Genomic DNA, 11715 nt, shown 5'->3' on the forward strand with positions numbered 1-11715 from the left:
TCTGATTTCCATTTTAACTCATTTTCGGAGTTAGAGTGCGTTTCTTGCACACAAATAATTTTAATATTTTCTTTATCTTGCAGCCATGTAAAAAATTCATTTCTTTTGGAAACATTAGCCAAGCCATTACAGTTGTAAGTTGCAATTGTTATACTATTACATTTCATACATCATCTAAGGAGAAAAATTAAGAAAGGATTAACCTTCTTTTCATACTTGGTAAGGATCCTAACTAACAACTTCAAAAACATAAAACACTTACTGAAATACACATGAAACACAAAAACAATAACACATGCCTGTATTTGCTTAGCCATCGAATTAATTAATGCGGTAGCATTAATGCTGTCTCATCCCCTTCCCATTTACTTTAGCTAAATGTCTAGTGGTAAGAATTAGCGTAATAGCAAAAAGAAAAAACAAAACAAAAACAAAAAACCCATGCCAATCATGTAGGCCTCTCTAATAAAAGAAAGAAGGAAACATAAACAGGCGAACATGAGTTAAAACTAAAAATTAAGAGGAAGAATAGAATAACATAAACTATTCTGAAATGTAATTCCCATTCAGCCTATACAAACAACAGCAGAAACGGAGCAAATCGGGAGAGTGTTTCTTTCCTATTATCCTGATCCAATACAATTTTAGTTGCAATAAGCAAACATATGGACATGTATACAATTGTTTTTCACTCACATAGTCCGAGGTTCTTCTCTGCCTCTTGCACCAGTTCAATAATATTCCGACTGTTCCGTTGTTTCTTGTCCACTTCCCATCGTTGTCGCTGGTTGGTGTCCCGTTCCATGATCTGTGTGTCTTGACGTGTAGACTCTCGTGGTACCAGGACACTAGCGAGCAGTCCCCGCTCCTCGAGAGCCTTTGCCGCAGCTTGTGGATTTCCATATGTCTGCGAGGTCCCATCTTCGCTGAAAACCTTCAATTTGGCCGGGGCCAAGATATGCGATTTTATATTCTTGGCCTTGAGTTGTTCTCTCATAGGTCTGTACAAGGCTCTCTGTTGTTTCACTTTGAAGGTGAAGTCGTGGTCAAAGAAGATACGCGTACCATTATAGGTTAATTCCTTCTTCCCCCATGCAGCATGTAGTATTTACTTCTTTGTTTCAAAGTTCAAAAAGGCAACAATTATCGGTCTGGTATGATCTTTGCCTTCTCTGTACACCCGGTGCGCTCTGATGATGTTAAAATCTCTTTAAGCACCTCGTTAAACAGTTTTTTGAGGAAGGCTGTCATATTGTTGCCTTCACTTTTCTCTGGTATGTTGAATATACGCACATTGTTTTGCCTGGACTTGTTCTCCAGGTATTCAGTGCGTTCTTCCATCTCTGAAACTTTGTTCACCAGATATTTAATCGATTTATGGTGCAGTATTTCAGTATCATGTATCTCACCGACACGGCGCTCAACCTGTTCCAGTCTGTCACTCGTTTTTTCTAGATCAAGGCGTAATTCTGTCGTCTGTTGCATAATTGTCTTAATGTCTTTTTCGGTCTCGGCTCAAAATTCTTTGAAATCCATCCTGAAATCCTTGATCTCTTTCGAGAGCGAGTCCTTCATTTCAATCATCAGGCGTTTTATTTCTCCCAATTGTTTGTTTGTGTGTTTCTTACTTCTTTCTTACTTTTTTTTAACCTTTATTTATTCAGGGGAGTTTCACTGAGAGCAATGCTCTCTTTTTCAGGAACGCCCTGATCACATTCACACACATTCACACCTGGAAGCTGATCAGTACAACCACAGTCTAATCTGCTGGCCACTGAGCAGCTCCACTGGAGCGGTTGGGGTTAAGGGCCTTGCTCAAGGGCACCTCAGTGGTGGTAATGAGGGAGGGGCAAGCGCTGCTTTTCACTTTCCCCACCCAGATTTATCCTGCCGGTCCAGGGGATTGAACCGACGACCTTCCGGTCACAAGCTCGCTTCTCTAACCTTTAGGCCACCACTGCCCCTACTTGTTGATATAGTTGTCTTTTCCGTCGTTGCACCTGATTGTAAGTTCATCCCCCGACACAGGTTAAGACGTGAAGGCAAATGGAGATAAGTCAAAGCACCATTTCTTTTCTTTTTTTTGTTATCTTGTGGGGTTGGAGAGACACACAGCTTTCACGCTGCCGCCATTACCGGAACCGGAAGCAATGTCTCTACTAAAGAACACATTTTGTGGCAGTAGCTGTTTTTCCTTCGCCCATCACAATTCTGAATTTATCTTCTAACATTAATTTCACAATTTTAGCATGGAAGGACTCTCTAACTGAAGAGTATTTTTCACATTTGAGGAGGAAGTGACCACATATTTGCTCCTCTATGGGTAGACATGTCTTTTTATATCTTCTATGGCCAATCTAATCTATACTCTATTTAATATTTTCTGTTCTCTCTCTCCCTCTCCGTCGTCTCACAGACGCATCTATGAGGATGGACTGTATTTTCTGTGGGGAGTGTTAGATTGATAGATTCTTTATTATCCTCTTAGAGGAAATTTGTTTGCACAGCCTGCACATATACAAAAGTTGAAAACAACATCCAGCAAATACAGAGACATGGGGGGGGCACAGAGCCAGTCACAAAAACAAAACAGCCCTACAGAGGGGGCACACAGGAAACAAGAGCATAAATCACAAGAGTATAAGTCCGTTATTGGTTGTTGAGGGAAGTGATGGCAGAGGGCACAAAACTCTTGCTTTTTGCAGATCAGGGATCTGTATCTGCGGCCAGATGGGAGTAGGGTGAAGCATGGATTTAGGGGGTGGCTGGGGTCGTGTGCTATGAAAAGTGCTTTACGAGTGATGGCAGTGTCAATGAGAGCTGGGAGGTTAGGAGTAGGGAGATTGATGGTCTTAGAGGCAATGTGTGTGATTTTGAGGAGTTTGTTTCTGTTGGTGACAGTGAGCATGGTGAAATAGCATGAGGAACAGTAGAAGAGAATGGCCTCGATGATGGATGTCTAGTGGTATGTTGAGCGAAGCTGATTTTATTGTCCAGGGTGATTCCAAGGTATTTGAAGCTCTCCACCATCTTGACTGTTTCATTGTTGATGGAGATGAGACAGTGGGGGGTGCTGGATTTATTGCGGACGTTGATGAGGAGTTCCTTTGTCTTGGAGACATTGAGGTATAGGTGGTTATGTGGTTAAAGAGTGGAGTATCTGGTTTTACAGTGTTGTAGGCTGGATGGGTGGTGCAGGGCAAGTGTGAACAGTAGAAACAATAAGTGGCTACGCTCAGGGTCAGTGAAGCCTGCAAGACTGCAGGTGGAGTTTGCCTATTATAAACTGATTAAAAAATGTCCCTCTTTTTATTGCTGTGTGGGGGGGTGAACCAGGTGCTTTGTTGTGTTGATGAGCAGGGGGCCTTAACTTTTAATCTTCCCTCCCTTTCTCTCTCTTTCCCACTGTCCATCAGGCGGGATTGAGGAACATTGAGGAGGAAGCAGCTCCAGAGCTCCACAGGGCGATCTCTGGAGACCTGATGAATGAAGAGGAGATGGACCGAGCCATGGACGAGGCTGCTGATGAGGGCATCTTCAGGGTGACAGAATAGGAAATGATGGATGGATGGATGAATATATCTATATTCTGTCTATATTCTGAATATATCTATAATCTAGATTCTGTGCTGTGTTCAGCAGAGAGGCTAAACAAACTGCGTTGTTCTCCAACCTAGAGGCAAGGTGGTCTGTTTGGGAACCACATGGACCCTTTCTCCATGGAGAGTGCGACAGCCAACGCCAACCAGGCCACCAGCCAGCGCCCCCTGCAGATGGCAGAGGGAGCCAACAACAACAACAACATCAACATCACCATGAAGGACAGGTCTGTGTCTTTGTGTTTGTGCTTATGTGTGTTCATCCTAGGTTTACTGCACCATTTTACTATTGTTTGTTTTTTGTTTTATTGATTTGTATCCTACTTTTTTCCTATTTTCCTAGTTTATTTTTTTAAGGTTATTTTAAGATTATTTGGCTAGGGGGGTCCAGGGGCATGCTTCCCTGGGAGCAGGGAAAAATGTATGAATGAAAAGTGTGAATTATAGCCTTATGCAGGCTGTGCAAAAAGAATGAAAAGTAAATCAGTTCTTCCTTGGCCCATAACCAACCTTCATACCAAGTTTTAACAAAAAACACTACCTCCTTGGCAGACAAAGACAAAGAAACAAAGAAAGGGCAATATGTACGACATGAAAATGTACTGAAAAATGAAATATATACAGTATGAAATGAATAGAAAATGATAAAACTATCAAGATGAATGCAATATATAACATGTTAGAAAGAACGTGGGAACATGAAGAAAACAAGAAGGTGCATTTACAGCTTATATAAAGGATTTGACCATTCTCCCCTTGTTTGACTATGGCGATGTCATTTACAGGCATGCAAGCAAGAGTGTCCTTGAACGCCTTAGTGTTTTGTACCACTCAGCAATTAGGTTTGCCACAAATGCCCCCTATACAACACATCATTGTGACTTATACACTTCTGTTAATTGGCCATCGTTACACATTCGACAAGAGATTCATTGGCTTACACTCGTTTACAAAACCCTCCTTGGTCTGACTCCTCCTTATTTGATACACTTGTTAAAATTGTCATCCACTCCCTATAACACCAGAGCTGCCCTCCATATCTTGCTAGAAGTTCCCCATGTTAATACTTCTTTTGGCCAGTCCTCCTTCCAATTTGCTGCTCCCAGCAGTTGGATTGAGCTGCAAAAGACTTTGAAACTGGACAAATTGATCTCCCTCACTACTTTTAAGGACTCTATTGCAGAGTTGTTCACACACACCTGCAACTGTCACCCAGCCTTTTAACCGACAAAGAAATTTGTCTGTTCTGCTTCATGACTTGCATGACTTGTAATTTTATTTGGTTGTTTGGTGTGTATTTTGATTATTTCCCCGTTCCCATACTGTGTTGGGTTTCTCTGCCTCTGCGATGTATGTAACATTTGTGTCTGAAGTTTCTTTTGCGTGTTTTTTTTTTTTGTCCCCTTTTCCCTTTACCCTTCGAGAGGTCCTTTTGTCCTCTTGCTAGGCCGTCATTGTAAATAAGAATTTGTTCTTAATTGACCTGCCTGGTTAAATAAAGGTTAAATAAATAAATGAAATAAAAAATGTGCAAAATGTGCATTGTATCCACATTAGCAGCAGAGGTTCATACATAACTGTACTAAAGCAGATATATGGATGCACCTTCCTCTCTTGTCGTTGCAGCTTTGCCTATGACAGTGAGGCCTTTTCACATGTTCATCCAGCCGCTGAACATCCAGTAACCATGGATGGACCTTCACAGACCTCCAGTTTAGCTGATACACTGATCCAGGAGGTGGGTGAAGAGGACAGAAACAGGACCTAAATGTAACATGCACCTATACAGATAATGTTATGATCTAGGGTTAGAATGCCATATGAGCTTGCCAATATTTGCTTTTCATTAAATATTGTTTATCAGGAAGCCATGTGGTCAATATTATGGAGGTTACAGCTACACAAAAACAGTCTGTAAAACCTGAAATGGAGTTTTATTTGCTTGACTTAACTTTAAATTTGACCACTTTCGTGCCATAAAATTTCAAGATTGAATATTAGCACAAAATAGTGGCTCAATGTGTCAGTATTGTTTTAAAAACCCATATTGGTCAAGCCCTATTATGAACACAATATAGCCTACCGTCCATCACTAGTTGCACACACATCTTTCTCCTATCGTGTTATAAAAACACGTTACCTTTCCAGCATGGACCTTATTTTTTGCCTTATAGTTCTCTGTCATCTAGGGATAGAGGGATATTTGTTACATGTATTGTCTAGGTATCCATTCTGGCTTTTACCATTTCACTCTTTGGTTGCTTATGTTGTTGATCGAGGGGTTTAAGTTTGTTCTACTGCTGCACCAGTTTCAATCAAATTGAGATGTGTATGCAAATGCAATTTTATTCTAGATCTACTGAATTTTTTACTCTACATTCTTAAAAAGTGTGAAACGTTTACCCCTTTATCTGCATTATTTCTTTTTTTTTGGGAACTGATGATGGGGTAACTTGAAAACGATTTGCACTTTTTCCACTTTAGCACATGTGACTAGTGATGTAGAATATAATAGAAACTGCATTTAGACATCTCGGTTTTAGACGTTTTTTCTTCTATTTGTGAGTGTGAGCTCCCCTTGCGTCCAGTCTCCATTGCATTTTTGGGCCTACACATCTTATTTCTTATTGAATGTCCAGCCAGTACAACAAGCGCAGATTCAGTTTGTGCCTATTTTCATCACTGAAACGATAACACTTTGGATGACTCAATTGTTCTCACTCCGTTCTCTCAGGCCCTCACAAACAGTGGTTTGGAGGAATTGGCCACTGACCCTCAATTTGTATCAGTAACAAGGAAAGAGTTCACTGAAGCCATGAACGTTAACTTTGATGAGATGGAGACCACAGCCAAGGAGCTTCTCAACAGACGCAAAAGGGGGGTCCGACGCAAGAGGCTGCCAACCCCACCCCCACCCAACGACCTAGTGTAGACCAATAGGTTTAGTAATGGGATGCATGGCTGTATGTCAACCATTGACGTCGAGTGCTAAGGCATGAAATGCCACCTAGTACTAATTGGGTGCATTGAGACTTGGGTTGAGATCTAATTTATTGAGGAGAATATCTGATGACACCTATGTGATTCTGTAGTTCGATGGCTTTTGAACTTGGGATGAATATATTAGAGGATATTGTCTTCCATGGTTTATTTGAAAGATTGAATAGCCAACTTGCAGAGAAAAAAAGTGAAAGAGAGAGTTATGTGAACTATTAATTTATATTAGAATCCTATACGGTAAAGGTAACTTTAGGATGTGGTTTTACATTCAAGTCAAAATTTTTTAGTCCTGACCAATATCACATTTTTCATTTTCAGTTTGTTTTAACACTTTGCTATGACGTATCTGCATTGATTGTGCAGTGACTCGGTTGTAATCATTGACAAATGAAGTTGTAAATCATTAATAACACAAGGGAAGGCTTATTTCCACCCCCACAAAGAAAGGGAACTTTCAGCAAATCCCCTCATGATTTTTGTACATGACTGGACCTGGACATCTCTTTGTTGGGCAGACATGTTATCATCACACGAAGACACGGAGATGACCTCTTTTAATAGCCAGAGTGCTATTTTATTCAGTGTATTTAATGCAAGGAAGCCAAGGGGAAAGGTAAATGACTTCCAATGAGGTACTGTATATCCTAAATGGGTTGAGAGGCTGGCAATATCCTAGATTTAGCATGGCAAGATAGTCATGATTTCTAGAGCAACTGACTCATGGTGTGTTCTTGTGCTCTACTTATAATGACTTTTATTGTGTATCAGACCGAATCATCACTACTTTTGAGTTACATTTGTAAAGATTAACCTCATTGTTTTGCAGAGATAAAACTTAAAGATGTTCAACTTAAAGATGGAGTCTGTCGATTTTCTCTAAGTATTAACAAAGCAGATACAGACAATAAAATGTCCCCTTTTTCCCACGGTACAGCCGTGGGCATCAAGGGGCATTTTCAGGCAGGGAGGCAGTCAATCAGTCAGTCAGTCAGTCAGTCAGTCAGTCAGTCAGTCAGTCAGTCAGTCAGTCATCAATGCTTCATGAGATCACCTCTAGAGGGTGGCTTTGGCTGTGAGATCTCTCGCTTATAGGCCAAATGCCACACTGACTCCCACACACTGAATCTCACTCTGCCGTTAATTTACGAACATCCACGTCTTCTGCTGCCCTCCAAACTTTAACGGTATGTAACATTATTACCTTGTGGTAACGTCAGTGAAATTAGGTAATTTACCCAATAACTCTGTTGCGCTAGATGACCATCACTTTGAATGCAATGCTCAGCTAGCGATGCTTCAGTGCATTGCATTGAATTGAATTAAATTGAATTAAATTGAACATGTGCCGTGGGCCTGTACAGGATCTGTGCTTGTTACAGTAGGTTCTGTTTAACATCTATGAATTTTACACCAAAATTGTCACTATCATTTTTTTGTCTCTTCTATTAATTTGCTATCAGGGGGCAACTTAAGGGGGAGTTGCATCTTTTAACTCTAGATTTGGTCTGGTGGAGTAATGCAAAATCCTAATTTATCTGACAGAAACCACTTTGGGATTAATGATTTAGTGTATTTATGGATTAAAGTTGTTATATTCATATTATCTGCTTTCATTTCTATGGACATTACTTCTGCTGGCAACATTTTCTAAAACATTTTTTTTTTTACTTATCATTAATGTAGATGGATGCCAGGCATCAATGAAGGCATGCTCAAATCCCTAGACTTGGCACTCTCTGAACCATCTAAATATGGAGATGTATGTCTCATGCTTAATGCCATGGCATTAGAAAGCAGTTAATTTATAATCCATCTCTGCAGAAAATGACAGGGTTTGTAAGTTTAGGGGACCACTGTGAGGATGAGACAGAAGCCAAAGAGGCACTGGTCATGATGGTGGTTGGCTTGAAGGGGTACTGGAAGGCTCCTGTGTCCTACTACCTCACACACACTGTGATGGCAGAAGTGCAGGCCCAACTTGTGTTACATGCTCTCGATGCATTTACTGAATGTCACATTCGTGTGTGGGCCATTACAATAGATGGCCATGCCACAAATGTGGGAATGTGCACTCAGCCGGGGTGTGATGTGAAAGTCACTTCCACTGGAGTCAGTAGGCCATACTTCCAGCATCCAAGGACAGGTGATCCAGTGCACGTCGTCTTCGATCCACCTCATATGATGAAGTTGATGCAGAACCTGTTCCAGGCCTATGGGGAGTTAAAATCGTCTACTGGGACCATCTGCTGGCAATTTCTGGAGGACCTTCAGACCATCCAGGACGATGCTGGACTCCGAATGGCAACAAGTTGACAAGACGACACATCAACTTCAACAACCAAAAGATGAAGGTCAACTTGGCTGCCCAGACCTTGAGTTCTAGTGTTGCTACAGCCTTGGAGACGCTCTCTGAAATGAAACATCCACAATTTGTTGCAGGCAAAGCAACTGTGGAATTCATTGAGGTTAGAATTCCAAACCAACAATGACAGATATTGCATATTTCAATGTAACTTTATTGAAAAATACATAATAATACATATAATCCATAATGTTTATACTATGCTGTATCATACTATGAATCTGGCATGGGCAGAAGGCCTTGTGTGATAATTAATTCATTTCAGTTTGTGTGTTTGTACATAGGTCATAGGCACCTTGTTTGACATTTTGAATAGCTGCAACCCCCGGGCCAAGGGTTCAAAGGCTGCTATCTGGCCTGAAAAATTGCCTGCCATCTGTCAGGTCCTAAGATACACAAGAGCCTACCTGTTGTCTCTGAAAACATCAGCAGGCCAACCATTGCACTTATCCCGAAGGTGATAAGTAATTAATTCATTAATTACTATCTATCGATTATTAATTAAGTAATTAATAATCTAATAATATTTAATAATATTTTTGTGTTTATATGTGTGTGTGTGTGTGTGTGTGCATGCTTGCATATGCGTGTGTTCAGGACAATGAGTGTAGCAGGCTTTGTAGTCACCATTGACTCATTCCTCTTGATGGTTCCTGAGCTGCTGCAACGTCAGAATTATGTGCTGACATACAAGTTCTGCCACGACCATCTTGAGTTGTTCTTCAATGCCATTCGGAGGGCAGAAACATTGTATTCCAGAAATCTGATTTGCTCAAATAAGGGAATTTGGTAAGGTGGTGACAAAAGAAACATCTTTATAATGATGATGAGGCCAGGAAACTCTTAGCGACCATTCCTGCTGCTTCTCTGCTGCTACTTAGTCCAAACTGGCTCAGAGTATAGTGGCACCAGTTGTAATTGGCATGCAGTAATGTCCTATAAGCCTTTCTTATACTGTGTGCATTTGCATGTGTGTGTGAGCTGTTATGCCAACCACTATTTTATGGTATAAAGTAATATTGGCCTCTTTTTTCTCCATCTTTGTGTTTGTGTGCTGCCAACATAATCTGTCTATTGCCACAACGCTATACCATTTTAAAGGGTTATACATGAGAAAATAAAAGAAAAGCATTTTTCTACTCTACTACTCAGAGTGCCAAAGAAAGCTGAAAACTATTAAGTCTACTTTAAAAAATGATTCATAGTTTCTGCGAAATAAATACTTCTTTAACATAATCTTAACGATTGAAAATATGAGTAGGTCTCCTTGGGGTTATTATTATCTAAAAAAATTTATAAATTTAGACAGTTACAGTTGTCTTACACACTTTTCATTAAATAAAAAATGTTAGCACTATTAAAGCAGCATAAGCCACTTTTGCCATTGGTTCCAATTACAGCAAGCTGAGAAGTCTTCCTTCTGATCAGAGGATTTGAACTTTTTCAGGCCTGGGCTTATCAATGGGGTGTGCTGTTGTGCATCATGAGCCTGGGTCAAGGACTCTTTATCAAATCAATGTCTTCATCATCACATGCTTGTTGCAGAGCAGCTAATGAGTAGCCACGATCTTTGGTAGCTCCAGCCATATTTAGCTCGCTTGGAAAGGCTTTGAAATTGACTATATTTGTCTCACCTGATGTACAAAACTTTATACACAGTGGTACCATGAGTTTTGATCTCTCTTGGAATAGTAGACTTTTTGTGAATACGTTGTGATCATAAAAGAGTAGATGTTGAGTGTTTTTGTGGGGTTTGCACCGAGGTTTGTACAGGAAAGGAGAATGCTAATCTTCTGAGCCTTGTTGTCTTGCATGCTTGGTGCAGGAGTAGCACGTGTCATGCGCATGCTAGCTCACAGTAAATGCGGCCCATTGCAACAGCACTTTGAATTATTGTACATTGTACAATTATTGTACATTGCACATGAATTATTGTAAATTAGCAACCATCCACTCCTAAAAAGTGTGACAATTCAAAAGTTTTTCCTTTTGAGGGATGATTGTAATGCCAAATCATTTAATAACTGTGATTACAGGTTTCGGAGGGGGAGGACTTGGACTTGTGATCCCCAAGTTCACGGCTGGGACAATATTAAAAGACTATTGTGCTCAGCTGAGGACTTTTGTCCAGGCTACCCTGAATATTTCATCTCAACATACTGCATATTCCATTCAATAAAGTTCTTGTATGTTCAATTAAGTCTGTTACTGTGCGTTGAAGTTCCATATTTCCATATTCAGGTCCTTTGTGTATGCTATATTGTTACAGAAATGTCACAAAATAGCTGGTCTAGGGTCTCCTCTCCTCGATTGCCAAAGTAGCCAGATGGACATATGTGATTTTCTGTTAAACTGTTTACTGTGGGGCAACCTTGTACTTACTCCATAACTACAAGGAACAAGCACCAATAATATTTGTTTTGTCCCCCCATAATTAGGCTAAGTATGCTGTAATTACGAAAATAGTTACAGCATAACTACCTTATAAGTCTCTCACATTTACAAAATTGTTACCCCTTAATTCCCAGACTTCTTGTTTTGTTACCCTGTAACTACAGCATTGTTATTTTATTAGCACCCCGTAATTACAAACGTAATTAGCGGGCTGTAATATAAAGCGTTACCAATTTTGTTAGTGTTGTGGAATATCTTGGAAAAAAAAGACCTCAAGAAATCTCAAGAAAATGGCACGATTCAAGAAAATTCTTCAAACAAGTTGTTGTTGTTGAAACAGAAAGTTAGGATGGTAAGAAA

At 40.2% G+C, this 11715-nt stretch overlaps 1 protein-coding gene across 1 annotated transcript in view; it reads left to right on the plus strand.

Moving 5' to 3' along the window:
- The window catches only part of cacna1sa (calcium channel, voltage-dependent, L type, alpha 1S subunit, a), a 71064-nt gene extending 64384 nt beyond the window's left edge, over window positions 1–6680 (plus strand). Inside the window, exons 40-43 of the mRNA XM_078283480.1 lie at window positions 3417–3542; window positions 3678–3826; window positions 5226–5337; window positions 6334–6680. Of these exons, the coding sequence (XP_078139606.1) occupies window positions 3417–3542; window positions 3678–3826; window positions 5226–5337; window positions 6334–6531 (585 nt within the window). The 3' untranslated portion in view covers window positions 6532–6680. The remainder of the gene's footprint in view (window positions 1–3416; window positions 3543–3677; window positions 3827–5225; window positions 5338–6333) is intronic.
- Window positions 6681–11715: the final 5035 nt, after the last annotated feature.

Source organism: Centroberyx gerrardi, chromosome 5 (assembly GCF_048128805.1).
Source record: "Centroberyx gerrardi isolate f3 chromosome 5, fCenGer3.hap1.cur.20231027, whole genome shotgun sequence".
NCBI classification, from domain to species: domain Eukaryota; kingdom Metazoa; phylum Chordata; class Actinopteri; order Beryciformes; family Berycidae; genus Centroberyx; species Centroberyx gerrardi.